Below are 18633 nucleotides of genomic sequence, written 5' to 3'. Positions count from 1 at the left end.
GTTTTTTTCTGACCATTCTTCTGTTGTGTTGCAGATGGGCCTATGTCCATGCCAACCGTGCCTATAAGTCGTATGCAGGTTTCTCAAGGTATCTGTTTTCCTCCCTAATTGTAATTTGTGGGTTCAAAATAATCGTTAGGGGGAAAAGCTGATCTCTTTTTGTTTTGGAGTTGAGGTAGGGGGACTACTGGGTCTCCTCTTTTTCGGCATCATTTTTTGTTGTTGCTCTGTGGCAGGAACTGTCTCAGTGTGGTCTTGTCTTAAGAACTGGCAATATGCACCCAATACTTGGCTATCGATTGGGAAGTAATTCAGTCCTTTCAAAAAGAGGAGAGCGCAAGCAAGAATACTGTGGATAATCTCATTTAAAACACTGTAACGGCCAAGGGAGGGAGGAGGACGTTGGCATGTTTTCATCAGTTAGTTAGCCAAAAATACACCTGTAGCTGGAAACTTACTACATTAATCCTAGAAATCTGTATAACTAGTGATGTCCTTTCTTGGTTTCTGATGCAAAGTGCATCTAAAAAAGCCTTGTAGCTTGTTCGTAGCACTGATGGCTTGCCATCACTGATTTAGGCTGCTGTGGGCTCATGGGTGGTTTTTTTCTCTGAAAAATAAAGACCCGTGACTTTTAGGTGCTTCAGCTTCCTCCAAAAAAGTGTCCCCAATTATTTTATTTCTTGGTTCAAAGTTAGTAGTAAGTTGAAACTTGTGTTGAAATGTCCTTGAGAGGTTACATCCTTTTAAAATTCATTTCAATAGGAGAAAAAGTTGATAGCAAGTATAGCTCCATAATGATTTATTTACACCTTTATTCCTGTTAATCCCTGCAAAATACCAAACTTGTCTAAATGTTTTGTATAAAAAGCACACCCCCTGTTTAAGCATATTGCTAGCTTTTGTCCTGATTTGAGGCTAGGAGTTGCCTTCATATATACAATATGTATTTTTATCATACTTACTTCAACCATTTCAGTGAGGCCTGAATAAGACATTGCTGTTTCAAGGCAAATGCCTGATTTTTAAGAAACCATCCCAAGGTATTATTTACAAATAGCATCCTGTCTTTGCAGATCATCCACACTATTCATCTTTTGCATTATTTTTTTTTTAGACACCAAAAGTTCTATTTCACCCTAACTGGTATTCTTCTAAATATTTCTCATATCCTGATTTGTCTCTTAAGCCAAGTAATTTGAACAAAGTTAAAAGAAAAAGATGACATATAGGGCAGTCAAACTTTACTCATAATAAATGTTAATTTTATAGTAGAGTATACATACATAAATTCTGATGACTTGTTCCTAATGAGTTGTTTTGGGGGTGCATTTGCAGGAATGAATCAGTTTAACCCCATGTCCATAGGGAATGTACAGATGCCACAAGCACCCATGGGACCCCGTGCAGCTTCTCCAATGAACCATCCTGTACAAATGAACAACATGGGCGCTGTTCCTGCGGTTCGTACTTCTTGTTACCAAGTTCTTCTCAAAATTGGTTGATTAAATTCAGCAGTGTTAACACTGTTCTGAAAAGGCCATGTCATAGAGTAGTACTGTAAATTGTAGGATAATTTCATGGAAACATACCAAGTCTGTCAGGCTTTTATTGAGGCATTTGTTTTCAATATTTATGTGTTTTTAAAAACAAAAACCAAAACAAACAAACTTTAGAGAGGTAGATGCCAGAGATGCAATAATCTCCAACAGTCTGTGGAAGAGCACAGTTCTTTCAGAAACTGTGTCTTTGCAGAATATATACCTTCTTTATTCCTCCATGAAAACATGTTTTTACTCTTTAGAAAAACAAAAATATTTTCAGTTTCACTGGATTATCTCCGTTAGCTCAGAGAACAAAACGGAGTTTTAACGCTCTTAGTAACTGAGTTTTGAATATTACCCTTTTAAAAATAACTTCCTCATGAATACTGTGGAACAAATGCTAAAGTTATATGCACATGCCCACTTCCATTTGGTTTACTGAAGCCAGTTTTCCCTATTTTTTTGTCCTATCTTTTGGTCGATTACATTGAGGGTATTTTCCTTTGTCTTGCTACATAATACTAAATGGTAATGTCTTTAATTTGGGTGTTAATTTTTAGATGGCAATGTCTCCTTCCCGAATGCCTCAGCCGCAGAACATGATGGGAGCTCATTCCAACAACATGATGGGTCAGGCTCCTACCCAGAACCAATTCCTGCCCCAGAATCAGTTTCCAGCATCCAGTGGGGCTATGAATGTGAACAACGTGGGCATGGGTCAATCAACAGCCCAGGCCGGGGTGGCACAGGTAAGATGTATTTTCTAATACTTGAGTTATTTACTCTTAATTATTTTGTTCTAATTTATTTAATTTATGCACATTCGTTTATATTTATATATCCATTGTTTATTGTAGTCACCCCTGACTTTGGGGGATCCTGGGTTACATCTGCCTTCTTCATAAGCTCTTATATAACCTATCGATGTATGCTAACTGGGGGGCAACACCCTGTAATTCCTGATTTAAATTCTAAAAAAAAGCAAGCTGATCAGATTTTTAGGGGGATTATCAAAAGTTAGTTTATGGGACATTTATGAGCATATGCTTTTGTCTTTGTGTGGACCTTAGTAGCGAACTTTAAATTAAGAATTACAATAAAGTGGTTGGGGAAGACCTTTTAAAGTTTGTTTTAACCTCTCCACTTCTGAAGAGAAAATTGGGTTTTTTTCTGTAACATTTTCCTGTTACATTAGTGGTCAGTGAAGTAGCAGCTGTGCTTATGATGCCAAAGTATATGCTATAAGTATATAGCTATAAGTATAGTATATTTCCATAGGGAAAGGCTTGGTTTTTAACTCGGAGTCCAAGTAATTTAGGTTAGTTGAGACCTCCAGAGTTCTCTAGTCCAGCCCCATCCTCAAATGAGAGATAACTTAGATCGGGTTATGAAGGGCTCTGTCGAGTCAAGTTTGGAATATGTTCAGGACGGAGCATCTACAATTTCTTGGGCCCTGGTTCAGTTGTTTGACCACCTTTGTGGTGAACATTTTTTTCCTAATGCACTTAGTTCAATAAAACTGACTATGTACAGGCAATATAGAAGCATGTTTTAAATTTGAAACTTCATCTGCAGGAAACTATTAGTTGATTTAGATTTCTAAGAGTAAGAGGTACGCCTGAGGACAGAGTATTCTTTTTTTATCACTAGTTATCTGATGCAATCTTTAGTAAAATGTATAGTTTAAAAGTCTGTGCACATCCAGAATACTTTATTGTTGGTGGTCTGGAAAACAAATCCACAATTTTCTTAAGCATCTGGAGTAGTCTAATTCGAATTTAAAAAAAAAAAAAAAAAAGAAAAGAAAACAAAAAAACCCTCTTAAGTCTTGCACTGTGCAGTGGGGCAGGCATTAAATGTGTTGAACTGTCTTCTAAAGCAGGGCTGCTCTAGAGTCCTGGCGTAAAATGTGTATTTGCTCAAAACCATTTTGTATGCAAAGTCTGACCTTTGCCCAGCTAATGGCATGATTTAGAGATTGTCTGCCTGTGGGTTTCTGCGTTACTCAAGATCGTGAGGATTCCCTCTCTGTGGCAGTAGAATTAACGTAAAAAGACGTGCTTGGCACATCTAGGTCTAGGAGCAAGGTCTTTGACTAAGAGCTGATGAAAACGATTAGAGAAATCAGAGCATAGTCATTTGTAATAGCAGCATTTGTTTGTAGCTGATCTCATGTACAGACTTAGAGTATTCTGTTAAAGACTACTTCAGTTGTGTGATTTAAAGGGTAAGTGTGATTCCCAGAGTTTTGGCAGTCACATGTCTGTAAGACAATCTCTCTCTCTAGCAGGGGCAGGTTCCCAGTGCTGCTCTTCCAAACTCCATGAACATGCTAGGACCGCAGAGTGGGCAGTTACCATGTCCACCAGTGACCCAGCCACCTCTACATCAGACTACACCTCCTGTGTCCACTGCCGCTGGGATGCCACCTATTCAGCACCAAACACCAACTGGAATGACTCCTCCACAGCCAGCAGCACCCACTCAGCCATCGACACCGGTCTCATCTTCAGGACAAACACCAACACCGACACCAGGTTCTGTTCCAAACGCGACACAGACACAAAGCACACCTACGGGGCAGACTGCAGCACAGGCTCAAGTCACACCGCAACCTCAGACCCCAGTTCAACCCCAGTCTGTGCCAACCCCGCAGCCATCTCAGCAACAGCCAACATCTGTGCAGGCACAGCCACCTGGCACTCCAGTAAGTACCAGCTAGTTGTGTTTTTCTTGTGTAGTGGCATTCCACAAGAGTTCTCCCTATGTATAGCACCGTGTCGTGAATGTATAGAGCCCATAGTTGTCAAAAGTAGCTTCTACTTTAGACCAAAGGGTTCATTACAGAGATGTGTAAAAGTGTGTGTGTGTATGTTCAGATGTTCTCAGCATTGTTTGAAGGAGGGGGGCGTATTGAATGACTTCGAACTGCTCAAAGTAAAAATGGCAGCAGTGTGCAGAAAGATGAGGCATAACAGGCCTAATACTATATTTGGCCTTAATCAGAATCGGTCTTTTTTGATCATGAAATTTGCATAATTTTTTTCTTTTAAACTCTAGTCAGGATGAATGCACATGTCAAGGAATGTACAGGGTTTTACTGGGCAGGTGTTTTCTCTGTAAAAGAAGCCTCTTTGGGGCAGAATTTCTTCCTTGGCTTCTCCTCTGTAAAGCAGAGTTATTAAATGTGTTATATCGAAACTTGGCTACAGTGAGCTCCTGTATCCATGTTCTGCACTGTTCTAGAATATCATCTCATGTCTCTTTTGTGCTGTTCATTTTTAGTAAAGGAAAATATTTCTATATATGCAGTGTCTTTCTTTTGTACTGTTTTTACAACAGCTATCCCAGGCAGCAGCTAGTATTGATAACAGGGTCCCCACCCCTGCCTCAGTTGCTAGTGCTGATACGAATTCCCAGCAACTAGGACCAGATGCACCAATGCTAGAAAGCAAATCAGAAGTTAAAACTGAAGAAACTGAGCCAGAGACTAGTGAGACACAAGTGGAAGCTAAGACTGAGGTAAATGAGATTCTATACAGCTTAACTGAAAGCAGTGATAGATATAAAAGCACTTAATGATGTATCTGAATTGGTGAGCTAAGGGGCGAGAGGAGGGTAGTTACTGGAAAGTAACTGTCCTGAGGAAAGCCATGGATGGAGAGTGCTTTGACAATCTCAAACTGATATTTTGATGACTCAAGTTTGGGTCATAGATGTAATGGTACATCTCATTGCATCCTTTCTTAAGGTGGAGGAGGATTTACAAGGATCTTCACAAACAAAAGAGGAAACAGATGGAACAGAACTGAAACAGGAGCCAATGGAAATAGAAGAGAAGAAGCCCGAAATAAAAGTAGATGCTAAAGAGGAAGAGGAGAGCGGCACTAATGGAACCACTTCACAGTCCACATCGCCATCTCAGCCCCGCAAAAAAAGTATGTGTATGAAAACTGAGGTTTTCTTGTGTGCTTTATTTTACTAGCATTTGTTTTCCACGGTCTCAGTTCCTGCTGGGAGGTCTGTTCTGCACGTGTTTTCCAGCATATGGAGCTCTAGGAGATCCATACTTTGTGTAATTTATTTTTGAAAGTAGCATTCCTTTAATGTTACATGAATCACAGGTGAGAAAAGCATGTCATTGCGGTCTTGATCCCAGCAGTCTTCTCACAGCTTCCAGTTTCTGCCCAGAAGGACCAAGGCAGCGATTGCTGGAGAAATTACAGACATAAATCTCTCCCTGTACATCTTGGCCAGTGCTCTTTCAAGGGAGCTTAGTGTAGATAGAGTGCTCTCAGTAACCAAGAACATCCATTGCTTTGCTTTTCCTCTCCATTGCACACACCGTCTTCATACTGAGTTTTAGCCTTCACTTCTCTGAGAATCAGGTGCTTGCTTGAACTCTTCTCCTGAATCTGTGTTCCTCCAAGGCTGGTCTGCTGCAACAGCCTTAACGTTTGAAGTCCTGTGTAGTTTTCAGCGTAGTGTTCATTTGAAAGCTTTCTCCTGAGAAATAGTTAGGTCAGTAGTCTCTTAAATTAATATACAGTGTTACCATAGATTTAGGTGTGACTGTCTCTGTATACTGTATATTTTTCCAAAAGGAAACTTCATGGCATTACAGATCTTGAATGGACTTACATAAATGATTGCATGCCTTGGGTTAGTAAGAAATAAATGAATAAGATTCTTAAACAGGCAAGAAGAAATTACTCCATTTGTAGTGCAGGCTTTGTGGGAGCCTGCAAGATAAGGTTTTGGACTCAAAAACCTTAGCTGTTTAGAGACCTTTGTGTCTTAGCATCCTGGGTTTTGAGATGACATTTTCTGTGGTTAGTTTTTAGGTTTTGATCAAAGGTAAGCTTTCAGCATGCTGCAGATGTCAAAAAAGGGAAAGTGATGATCCATTTCGTTACTTTTCCTTCTTCCCTTGCAAAGGAAACTGCATTAGGAGAACATCATGGGTGCATGCTTTCCAGAATGTGATCAAGAAATCATAAAGTTTTAAAGTTTGTGCAGCTTGAATCTTCATCTCCTGTATATGCCTTGGGTTGCGTTTAATTACTAAACATAATCTTTTTATAATAAAACGCTATGAAACACATTTTCCTGTAGGATGGTATTTTCAGCTTGTAGCACAGTAGGCCAGCCAAATGAGAGCGCGCTGCAGAACTAACTGGCAGAGCCTATTTCAAACAAAATGTAACACAGGGAGTGGAAAGCTGATTAGCATTTATAAACCAGTTATATTCCCAGTGGAAAGAATCATTGCTGCTTGTTAGGAGTGCGCTTGCAAGTAAATCGAGGTGAGTGGTTGAAAGAGGAAGGTTCTTGCAGAATTAGTCCATGGAAGAGCTGCACTGTCGTTCTGCTGATTCAGTCTGGGTTACTACCTGTTTCCAGTACCTCATTTAGTAACACAATTTTATCTTAGAAGTATTGTCACTAAGTAACCGTATAGTGTAATACATGTGCAGCGTGGGCAGGTACAACAGCATATACAACTTTAAATGGTGACGTTTTCTCACCAAGTAGTTTGTCCAACTTTAATAGAGAGTTTGTATTAAAATGCTAAATAAACCAAGAGGTATTTGAGAGCAAATACTGTGAAGTGTGCTTAAGGGTTATATGATATTTTAAAACTACTTATGAGACTCATCTGGACTCTTTCATGGGTTACGAAAGTATTGGAAACTCTTTTTCCTTCCTATGCGGCCAGATTCCTGAGGTGCACCCCACAGTAACCTGGGAACGCAGCAGATATGTGCTGCCACTGCTAAGGGGAAGGCTCGCAGTTGGAAGCGTCATGGAGTGTATGCTGTAAGATAACTTAGCAAGTTATAGCCTGATAGCTTAATGTTTGAAGAGATTCATCTGGACCCTAAAGGAGTGTTTTTCTGGGTACAAGTGGCTTATGTTGTGGAGTTGGAATCTCATCTGTTTGTACTGCCCATCCAGGTGTACTGAACACCATCGGCCTGGCTGTGCTCACCTCCTATAACTAGACTGTAACCTGACTTAAGTGATGGGAAATACTGTACGGGCTAGAGAACAGGCCAAGATAATACTGCTGAGATACCGCTCTGCTCAATTCACTTACATCTGAATTTTTGTAGTTCAGCTTTTTTGGAGAATTGCAGACGCCCCTTCAGCAAGCTTTTCGTCCTCATCAACGTTTTGCCTTCATAAATGGGGGCAACCAAACCCTTCCAAATTCAGGGGTTTGGTTTGGTTTTGCTTTTTTTCTGCGAATCTAATGTAAGCAAGAAAGGAAGATTTTTGGTTCCTTGCTTCTTCCCCTTGCAGTCTTCTCAAAAGAAACAGTATAATACTCATTTGGGTAGCTCCTGTCTCCTCTTCTCATTGTAGATGGCTGCCTTAGTTTGACCTTCGAGGTTAGTTTTACTGGTTTCTTCCCATCTTTATAAGACACAATAATGCAAAACCTGCAAGGGCTTGGTTTGGGGGGGGGATATTCAGGTGTATTGTCCTTACTGTTTTGAAGATGTCTTCATCTTCCTTTACGAATTTTCTCCTTAGTAATCATAAGCAGGATTTCCTCTGTTTGGAAGAAATAAAAATATGAAAAGGTAAAAAAGGTAGCATTATACTCTTTTCTGGCAGATCATACGTCATCATGATTCAGGCAAAGATCCCAATTTCTTTTCACCACCCACGCATCCAAGGCAAAATGGGATAGCTGGATGCCAGCTCCTTACAAAGATCTTCTAGCTACCAGAGGAGAACCGAGAGCATTTAATTGTGGGAAAGGGGGAGAGGGGAGAACAGAAACTTTCTTGTAAAATCTGTGTATAGGGAGATCCTATGATCAAATGTTCTGTTATTAGTCATATTTCTTAGAGGCAGAGCAGCTTTTTTACTGCTAAAGATGAAAGCAGCTTTTCTTTACGTTTTTAGGTGAAGTCATAAATTGAAATAGCTGGATATTTTTATTTTTTCAAACTTCAAAATGAAAGTAGGTTGTAAACTTTATCAGCAAAGATAATTAGGCTTTAAGGAACTTGGCAAAAGTTGTGCTGAATCTCTGTAGTTTGGGTTTAAATTAAGATTGGATTTACTTTGAAAGATACTCTAGCTTAGCGGTATGTTTTTATAGGGGTCGGTACAGGGAAAATTCTAAAAGTAACGTCAAGCAGGTGGCCAAAATAGATTATTAAAAGGTGCTTTTTGACCTTTAAATTTCATTAAATGAAATAATTCTGATTATCAGGTTATGAACTACCTGAGCTGGAGCAAGATGGTTCCAGAAGCAATAGAGAATACTTTCTCATGAATGGAATTTAATATTTCCCTCTGTTCTCAAGAATTCCATAGTATAATTTAGTAGTTGTTTAGAAAACTTTGAAAGTATATGGTAGGGTTCCCTTCATAGGAAAGTGCCTGCCTATATGGCATCAATAAATATGGAAGAGAATTGCCATTTTATCGGGACTGAGATTGTGGCAACAGCTGAAACGATCATCAAGTTGCATTCGTCGTCGTAACAACAAATGTTAGGCCTCCTTGGCTCATCTCGTTTTTAATCTGGCGAGTCTGAGTTCCGAGGTAGCAGCATGAGATCTTGCTGTATCTGTAAGGCAAGCCCTTGCGGAAGCCCTTCTGACAGCTTGCTTAGCCCTTTGCCATGATTTAGGTGACTTGGGTGGTATCTTGCCTGTTGCGTACATGAGCAGCAATCCTCTCTCCAGTTAGAGGCAGTGCACTCAAACGGACTTACAATTTTCATCCTGACTAACAATTTCCAGCAGCTGCAGCATCTACAAATGGCTAAAAAAATTGAGTACTTAATGCTTCAGAAATTTTTTTAAGTAGCGTCAATTTAATTTCTTGTCTTGCTTTATTTTTGTGTGTAATTTTGGTGAGTGTAGTTGAGACGAAAAGACCTCCTCTCAGAAATATCACCCAAATGAAAAAGAAAGGGGGGGGGAGAAGATCTTTTAAAAAAAATCATAGATTTTTAACTAGAAGTCCCAAAAAGCAATTTATATCTTACCAAAATACCATTTGAGTGACAAAAGCAATGATCAGCCTCAAAGGGGTCACTGTAGCCCTGTTGATTTAAGTGCTTTCAACAGAACTCCTAATTGTTCTCTTTTACTGGTATCGTTCTTGTTTCAGCCAGGTAGATAAATATTAGATGCTATCTGGCTTTACTTAGTTGTCTTTTTTTTCTGAATAATAGGTATTCTTTCCTATTTAAAGACTCTGTTCCTAAGGAAATAAATGTAATTACACTGCTGAGATGTTCAAAGAGCTCTCCAAGTTATCATTTTTCAGAAAATGCGTTGCCTTTCTTGTCCTTGTCATCCACTAGTGAAAGAAACATGGCTGTTGCCATGCCACTGTTGCCAAGTGGTTGTAATGATGCATATCAATCTGGAAGTATTAACACTTTCAAAATCAGTTAACAGTCCGTCAGACCAGGACTGTTTGTATACTGTGGCCAGAAAATTCCTGTGCCAGCTATCAAGACATCTGGTTACTCTCTGTAGAGCTGGCTCTTCGGCCCTGTCCACTATGGTGTTTTTTGCTAGAAGAATCTTGGCTTGGAAATAGCAGACGAGGTTAGAAGGGACGGAGAGGAACATATGCTTAGTCTCTTCTCTGAAGGGCTAAGGTTCATCCATGTTGAAGCAATTGAATTAATTTGGTTCTGGATAAGTTCTTCTTTTTTTTTTTTTAACACTCTAGAATATGTATCGTTACGTGCTACAGTTGTTCCCATCTTGTTATTCTGGGAATATCGCCTACTGTGATTTGAGTAAACATAAAGGCTGTGCAGTAGCCTCTTGATTGTAAGTTTTGCCTCTGATCAGCTATGCAGATCAGGAAATCCCTCTTAAGATTTTTTTTTTATGTTAACGTAGTTCTTTTGGGTTTCTTTTTTAATGGGACTCGAGGTTAGGAAACCTGGAAGGAAATGTTCTAACCTCTCTGACTTCCATTAACAGTTTTCAAACCTGAGGAGCTGCGCCAGGCTCTCATGCCTACCCTTGAAGCTTTGTACCGGCAGGACCCAGAGTCTCTACCTTTTAGACAGCCTGTGGATCCCCAGCTTTTAGGGATTCCGGTGAGTTGGCATTAAAAAATACAAAATGTTTTTGTGTTTTGTCTTTGCTCATATAAACATTTCATTTTTTCTGAACAACATAGTGTGAATGGTTGACATGTTAAAAATAAAAGGTTTTGTGTGTGTGTTTGAAGGACTACTTCGACATTGTGAAGAATCCTATGGATCTTTCAACCATTAAACGTAAATTGGATACTGGGCAGTACCAAGAACCCTGGCAATACGTGGACGATGTTTGGCTAATGTTTAACAATGCCTGGCTTTACAATCGCAAGACTTCCAGGGTCTATAAGTTTTGCACTAAACTCGCGGAGGTGTTTGAACAAGAAATCGATCCTGTTATGCAATCACTTGGCTACTGTTGTGGGCGCAAGGTATGTATTCCAGGGATGGAGCTGTATTCTTCCAAAGAGCTTAGCTTGATTAATCAGATAAAACATATGCTTTGTATACTTTTTTAAAAAATTGAAATATTGAATGAAAGTGTTGGTAAAAGTTTGGCTTTATTATAAGCATGCTAAGAGCTAAAAAAGGTGGATAGCATCCTTCTTGCTGCTATTCCATTATTATTGCATTTTTCTCCCTCAGAGAACACCTTTTTTGGTCATAAGCAGTATTAAAACACTTTGCTTGTTTCCCATGTCCGTTGCAATAAAGTAGGTGGTTAGAGGGTCAGCTATTTAGCTTATAGAGTTAATAATTGTAATTAAATTATATTAGCACAGCTCTCTTATTTACAATAGCTTGGAAAAGTGTGATAAACATAAGAATGTATTATGATACCTGTAAGCGTCAGGCTTGCCTAATAGATACTTGATTAACATAAGATTACATTTTAAAGCTGCTTTTCTCACTGTTGTTTTGCAGTATGAGTTTTCTCCACAGACCTTGTGCTGCTACGGCAAGCAGTTGTGTACTATTCCTCGTGATGCTGCCTACTACAGTTACCAGAATAGGTAAGTCCTTGACTTGGGGTTGGTTTTTTTTCCCCTTATTCTAGAAGTGAGATCCTTTGAGTTCTCTGCACATACGGAGGAGGAGGATTATTAACTTTTTCTTTCCTTTGTCAGCTAAGTCAGGAAAAAGTTATTTTTATATCTTTGCATGCTGTCCTTTTGCAGGTGACCCTTTAGTTACCTGTACTGCAGCTTGATACACACTGTACTTGCACACACTAGCCCGCTATTAGCTAGGCTGCACCACGCACCACCTAAGTGGAAGTGAAGTCGTCCATGTTTTCTACAAAATGAGTAGCAGGGCTTGCTGGAGGGAGAAGGGCAGAACTGCAAAAAGGCACTGAGAAATCATGTTACTTTGTTCTGGGAGAATTGTAAAAATATGCAGGTTTGTTTTCAAATTAGTGTCAGAATTTGCAAAGTAAAGGGTACAGTGATTGCAAGACTTACATTCTCTCTTCCTAGTTAGTACTTAATTCTACTTAAATTAGCTTTAAATTAGCATTGAAAACTACCCAGAGACTCCATGAGAAGCTACGAAAACAATAGTTTGTTATTTTTAATTAATATTAGGATTTGGTGTTTGTATTATTATTAAACAATTGTTACATTATAATATTAATTTTGCATTTAATGCTTAAATCAACAGTGCTTTAATAACAAAGCAAACTGAGAACTCGGCTTTGGTTTTGGTTTCTTAGATGTTTCCCCACCCCCCAAAAATGCAAAACATAAATGGGCTAAGACACAAACTTTCCTTTCCCTGTGTAAAACAAAGTTATGAATTGCTTTCCAGAGGCTTGGCAGTCTATAAGCCTTGCCAGCTTTGAAGTGCACAGCGGGCTGTTGTCTAACTGAAGTTACAGAACTAATTCACACAGTCGGTGCTTGCGTTTAGTCCCTCTTAAGGCGATCCCTCCGTCACCAAACATGCTGTAAGATGGTGCAAGGCTGTTGTGTACCACCTAGCTGAAGCAGCACAGTGTGGGAGATGACAACGTGTTGTCTTACGTTGTATGTTGGGTCTTAAGTGGCCTTTGTGAGGCAGATAGTATTGACGCGGAGGAATGTAAGTTCACGAGCTCTCATAAAAGCTTTTATACAGCCGCTGTGAACTCAGAAAAAAGTCAGTCTGAAGAGAAATAAAGCAATTAAAGTGCATTTAAAGAGATAGTACTTCAGTACTGGAAGTGGGGAAGAAATAAACCTTAAATACCAATTCTGTGTGGTAGAATTTCAAATACTTTTATGCATCCACATAGTACTGTATTTGAAAAGAATAGCAACTTCAAAAATAACTGAAGGATGGGTCGTTTTTCTTTCAGTTATACCTTTCCTATTTAAGTTAGTATTAAATCATTTGGATTACTTGGTGGAAGGCAATGTTGGTTGCTAGCAAGAAGTACAGAGTTGATGGGGCAGTGGGTTCCTTGGGACTCGGTGATGCAGTATTTCAATTTCCTACATGTTATAAATGTGATAGTCCATTTATATTGAGTTTAGTCTAAAAGGGTAGTAATAAAAGGGAGGCGATTTGTCTTAAGTGTCAGTAGGCCAGTAGCAGAACAGAAGTAGGTGTAGATTTCTGTTCATCCAGATGTCTTGAGAAAGGGTTGGGGTTTGGGGATTTGGGGTGGTTTTGAGTTGGGAGCGGGGGAGAGGGGGGAGGTTTTCTATTTCAGGCCAACTAAATTGAGTGATGAATGGTTTTTTGGGTTGGGTTTTTTAACAAAATATTTCTAAAGATCAATCACCATATTTTTAAGTGTGCATTTGGACTATCGGATCATAGAAAGCCCTTACTCATCAGCTGTATTGCTCTAAAACAGTCAAATTAACCGTTTCCTGTGACGGTGATCTTCAAATCTTAGATTTTTCTTAACCGAGTAGCAAATTAGTGGAAAAACAAATTCTGTGGTTCCAGCAGATCTTTAATTGGTCAAATGTTCTTGATTTTTTTCCATTTATGGAACAGACAATATTGGATGTACTTAAAATCCAGCATATCGCATAACTAAATTACAACTAAGAATATTTAGGCACTGTTGAATAAATTAACTCTGGCACTACAGTTCAATGATTAAAAGTTCATTGTTTGGTATAGAACTGTTTGGCTTCCATAATAAGGCAGAAGTTTAGTTAAAGTAAGTGTTCAGAAAATATACTTCATGTGTGAATATCCAGTTGAGAAAACTGATGGGTATTTCATATCAGTGCTAGCATCCAATTACTAATTTAGAATTTCCTTTGAATGCACTTAATTACAGTTGGAAATTCACCTGTTAATGCAGAGATTGAGCATTTTCTGGACTTTGGTATTGAACCATAATGTTACTCTGATAAACGGGAATCGGTCACCTGAACAGTCTGCATTTGAAAAGCTTTTCATTTTTGATGTGTTGCAATAAGTACATTCTTTGGATTTTCTATGACTGTTATAACTAGAATATTGTATGCTTTCTATGGGTTTTGTTGCATATTTGTAGTGACATGCAAAAGTCAGTGAATTACAAGCAAGTCTCCGTTTCTGAGGGTCCATATCCATAATAAGTTATAGCTATTGTTTCACCTTGGTTATTTTATGGACAAATGTTCATGATCGTTAGGTGACTCATTTTCACTGTATTTCAATTTCTGTTTCCTCATTTTAATACCATGGATTAAGGCTTGACTCTTGCTAGCGTTAGGCTTTGGTTCTGCAGCACGTGCAATCCTGTGCTCCCCTTCAGATCCACGGATCGCTGGAGCACGTGCTTAACAGGCTGCCGAACCGAAGGGCTCGTCCCTGCGAGACTGAGCTTCCCGCAGCTGCAGTGTGAACAGAGGGTGAAATATCTGTGCTGGTGGAGCTAGTTAGATCTCTGCAGTGTAACTTAAATCCAATATCAAAGGCAGCCTCATTGCTCAGTTTCATGAGTGCTTTGAAAGCCCATAAATTACTCCGAAAATGGATCAGAATTAACCTTTTCTGGGATTGTTTAAATGTAGCAAAGCATTAATAGGAGCCTTGACCATGGATTTTTCTGGCTACACACTCCTGCGTTTGGGTCCTCCTGTGTTTCAGTCCTTCCCAATCTGACTTTTAAAATTAGCAACCTTGTTAGTAAGGAAGATAATCAGTGGGGGTTTTTAATTGAAGAAAAATCTAAAGAAGCACGTTGTAGAAAAAAAGGACACAGACAATGTGTAAAAGGATATAAAATTCTGAACCTGTTATGTTTGGGTTTTTTAATTAAAAAAAAATTACTAGATGATACTGTGTCAGTTCAGGGGCAAGTGAAGTCAGTGTGAGTGAGATGTGCAGTGTCAGTATCTACTCCTGAAATTCTCTTGTAATATTGCTCTGTAATAACCATAATATATTTATCATTCCCAATGATTACAAATTAATGGAATACTTTTTTTTTTTTTTTCCCTCCTGGCCTTGTTCTGTTGCATTATCAGCTCCAAAAGCCTTGTTTTTCTTTGGGAGGGTTGAGCTGGCCCAGGAGAAGAGAAATCACTTGCAGTTTAACTTGTGGTAGGCTGGCAAGCAGCCCTCTGGGCGGCGGGGAGCATGGCATTTTAGCTCACGTGGTTGCTATCAAAGTTGCAGCTGCCCTGCTGGTAAGGTGATTACGTGGATATGCCAGTATGGGCTATATTAGCTAGAATAAAATACACCTTTTTCCTCTTTGTCAATCCCACAGTAGAGCGGAGTATTCAGTGTGCTGCTGCATTTAAGTGGTTCTTGGCTAGCAGAGTAGCTCTTGAAGCCTGAGCCAGCTGGCAGAGTTTGCAGAAGTTTTCAGGCTCTTGTAAATTATGCTGTGGTAACACGGACCTGGCTCCAGCCTGGGGAGGACGCAGATTGCTCCGCAGAACGTCTTTCCCCGATTCATCGGGCGCTGCTGAAGGACCCGCTCCCGCTTGCTCGCGCTGTGTTTCACAAGCATTTAGAAAAACGTGTAGTGGAGACGTGATGGCCAGTGCGTGTCACAGGAGGAAATTCTGATCCATACATTTCAATAAGTGCCTATAAATGGCTTTTGTTGTCTCCAGGAAAGCACAGCCTTGGAGATCTGTCACCTGGATTACAGTAGTTTAAGTGTATGAGTATGTATTTGAAGGGGCAAGCTGCCATATTTATTAATCTCCATCCCTTAAGTTGTTGGTTCATTGTGACATTGAGTCTCGTTTGATGCCTTTATACTTACCATTCTTACGGTTCTAGTGTTTGAGTACTAAAACTGCGTTTTACTGTGCTGCCATTGCTGCTTATACTCTCTCACTCTTGATCCTCCATAAAGCTCCTTTATTTTGATGATCCTTTGTGGCCTTCCTGCGTTTTACAGCTGTGGCCTCTCTTTGTTACCTTTGTTCATGTGTGAATTCATATCCTTTCCAAACATTTAGCCTCTTTTTTTTTTTTTAATGACCCTGACAACTTTGGTTCCAGTTCATCTGAAACAAACAAACAAACCAACCCACCAAAAAAACCCCAAAAATCTGTGTAACTTAGATTTTATTTTTTTTTTTCAAATGCAGATTGTATTTTTGTAGAGTTGTATTCCAATTTACTCAGCTTGGTTTGTTAAACTGCAGTATTGGTTTTGCTGAGTATAACTTGGATTGGCTCTTGGTCTGGTGACCAAAAATTGTACCTAACCTCATATTCAATTTGTAAAGCTTAATTCTACATCTTTAATGTACCTGATAAATATATTGTATGTATGTACAATATTCAATGTTGTTCACATATATACATATATCGTAATTCTAGATAAATGGCTGGAAACTCTGACCCATAATTGCATTTCTGTTAAATGTTTGTCTAGAGTATGGATTTGGTTTCATTTATATTAAATAATATTAGCAGAGCAATTGGTCACATTTAATCTTATAGTCAAATAACCTTTGAATTTACAATTTTTACAGATTTTTTTCAATACCAAGTGTTTCTGCTTTTACAGTTTTTACTGACGATCGGTAAATGCTTTCAGCATATTTTCTAATTACTTAAATCTGTAATAAATGTGTTCTTAAAGCTTTTTGACAGGCTGGTTTTTTTAACCAAAGGAAACTTGATCAGTCACAAGCCTGGATTCAAAGAGAATTTTTTCCTAAGTAATGCAAATCAAATCCAAATTCTTAAATTTGAAGTCTATACAAATGTAGCGCTTGGTAGCTACTTCATTAACCCTCCCCAAATTTTGAATTTGACACCCAACGACTTGTTAGTAATGTATAAAATGAGACCGAATGCTAATCTGTGCTTTGCCTTGGCTTTCTGCTCTGTGTTGTCTTGGTGTTTGCGTCTTACCTCTTACGTCTGTGCTGTTTGTTCCCTCCCCTGTTCTCTAATCCTGCCCTCCCCTCCCCTCTGTTCCTCCTCATTGTCCACACTGACCCATCAATCAACCAACAACGCCCCCCCTTTCGTCGTGGTGATCTGCCCTGCTCTGGTTGGTGGCTCCGTGCTTGGGTGGCTGTGTGTTGTGCTGGACCAGTTCACCCAAATATGGCCTTCTTGCTGACAGGTATCACTTCTGTGAGAAGTGTTTCACTGAAATCCAGGGGGAGAATGTCACCCTGGGTGATGACCCTTCCCAGCCTCAAACGTAAGTCGCTTCCTTACTTCTGCATGCCGCCTTTTTAAATGGGAGGGATGATGTGTAGTCCTGTAAAACCCTGTGGCCGGTGGTGGCGTTCGTGGGGAAATGTCTACTTTCTTACTAATAGGATATTTTTTTACAGTAACAGATGATTAACGGTTGTTACTGCGTTGGGTCTGTTAGTCTGCCCAACAATGTCGCTTGTGTCCGGTTATGCTACTCAAGAGCTGCCCGTAGACTGGTTGCGGGGGGTGGCAGACACTAGATAATGTGGTTGGAGGGGGGGGAATGGAAGCTGTGTCAATAAATGTCACTAATCCATTACCTTTTCAAATGAAATACCTCCGCTAATCCTGATGTCTCACCTTTTGAAGTACGACTTTTGTTTATGAAACCAATGTCTTTAACCTGACCAGAAAATAAGATGCGCTGATTTGAGGAATACAAGCTCTTTTGGAAGGTGGCTGCTTTACTGACGATAGCTTCCCTTGTTCTTTATGATTTTAAATTTATGTGTATACTTGGGTGTCTCTTATTTTGCTTTTAATTTACACAGAAAGTGAAATGGGAAAATATTTCTGTAGCTTAAAATGAACTGAATTGCTTTCTCTGAATAGAAGATAAATACTGATGTGCTTTCTTCTAACTTGAGGTTTGCTCATTTGCTGCAATTCAGAAAAGCATGATACTCTCTCAGCCTCTGATATAAAGGTACTACTGAGTTTTCATATTAACTCTTTGTCTCTAGAACCATCTCTAAGGATCAGTTTGAAAAGAAGAAAAATGATACACTAGATCCAGAGCCGTAAGTACCAGACCGTTGTTTTTAAGACAATCTCATCCGTTTCACTTGTCCTTTAGCCAGCACTTCAGAAATTAGGCAGTGAATAAAGAAGTCTTCCTTCTTCCCCCATCTCTGCCTGCACAGGCTGCAGAATCTTTCTCTAGAGTTCGTAGCCCAACGTACAAACTTGATGTCTACTATTGATATCCAAGAGGAAAATGTGAGCCTGTTTTAATGGCAGTTTCTAGTTGTTTATTTGGGTAATTCCTAAGGTGTGTTCTGCAAAGCGCTGCATTTTCTGCTGGCTGCAAATGGCCCTCTGTCACACAGAGCCTTTCACACTAAGCCCCGGGTACCTGTGGGGGACCTCTGCATTTTCCCTTTCTGGTTTAGCTAGACTTCTAAACCACGTTTTCCTCTTCACCTGAGTGCTTAGCCCACTGAAAGAGCCATCCTCCTTCCTTGCGTTTATTACCCTCCGGAAGATCAGTAAAAGCCGAGTTGAATGTTTCTTTAGTAGCACTGTGCTACTTTTCCTACTGTCCTTAACTAGCTGAAACGGGATTTTATCTTACTGCTACTTTGTTCTCTGGCAGTTTGATACGTAATGCATTTTGATTCCTTTTCTCATATTTGCAAATACTAAATAGAGCTCCTCCCCCAG

At 39.5% G+C, this 18633-nt stretch overlaps 1 protein-coding gene across 5 annotated transcripts in view; it reads left to right on the top strand.

The window, feature by feature from the left end:
• CREBBP (CREB binding lysine acetyltransferase) overlaps positions 1–18633 on the top strand; it is a 99242-nt gene that overhangs the window by 61236 nt on the left and 19373 nt on the right. For 2 of the 5 annotated variants that reach the window (XM_076350781.1, XM_076350777.1), the window contains 11 exons: positions 35–88; positions 1339–1463; positions 2105–2293; positions 3832–4251; positions 4887–5066; positions 5296–5482; positions 10517–10635; positions 10770–11009; positions 11503–11591; positions 17111–17191; positions 17934–17990. In XM_076350781.1, coding sequence (XP_076206896.1) covers positions 35–88; positions 1339–1463; positions 2105–2293; positions 3832–4251; positions 4887–5066; positions 5296–5482; positions 10517–10635; positions 10770–11009; positions 11503–11591; positions 17111–17191; positions 17934–17990 — 1741 coding nt within the window. The remainder of the gene's footprint in view (positions 1–34; positions 89–1338; positions 1464–2104; positions 2294–3831; positions 4252–4886; positions 5067–5295; positions 5483–10516; positions 10636–10769; positions 11010–11502; positions 11592–17110; positions 17192–17933; positions 17991–18633) is intronic. The other 3 variants (XM_076350780.1, XM_076350778.1, XM_076350782.1) reach the window with 3 other exon arrangements.

This window comes from Aptenodytes patagonicus, chromosome 13 (genome assembly GCF_965638725.1).
Source record: "Aptenodytes patagonicus chromosome 13, bAptPat1.pri.cur, whole genome shotgun sequence".
Classification (NCBI taxonomy): Eukaryota; Metazoa; Chordata; class Aves; order Sphenisciformes; family Spheniscidae; genus Aptenodytes; species Aptenodytes patagonicus.
This window is presented reverse-complemented; position numbering and strand designations above follow the sequence as displayed.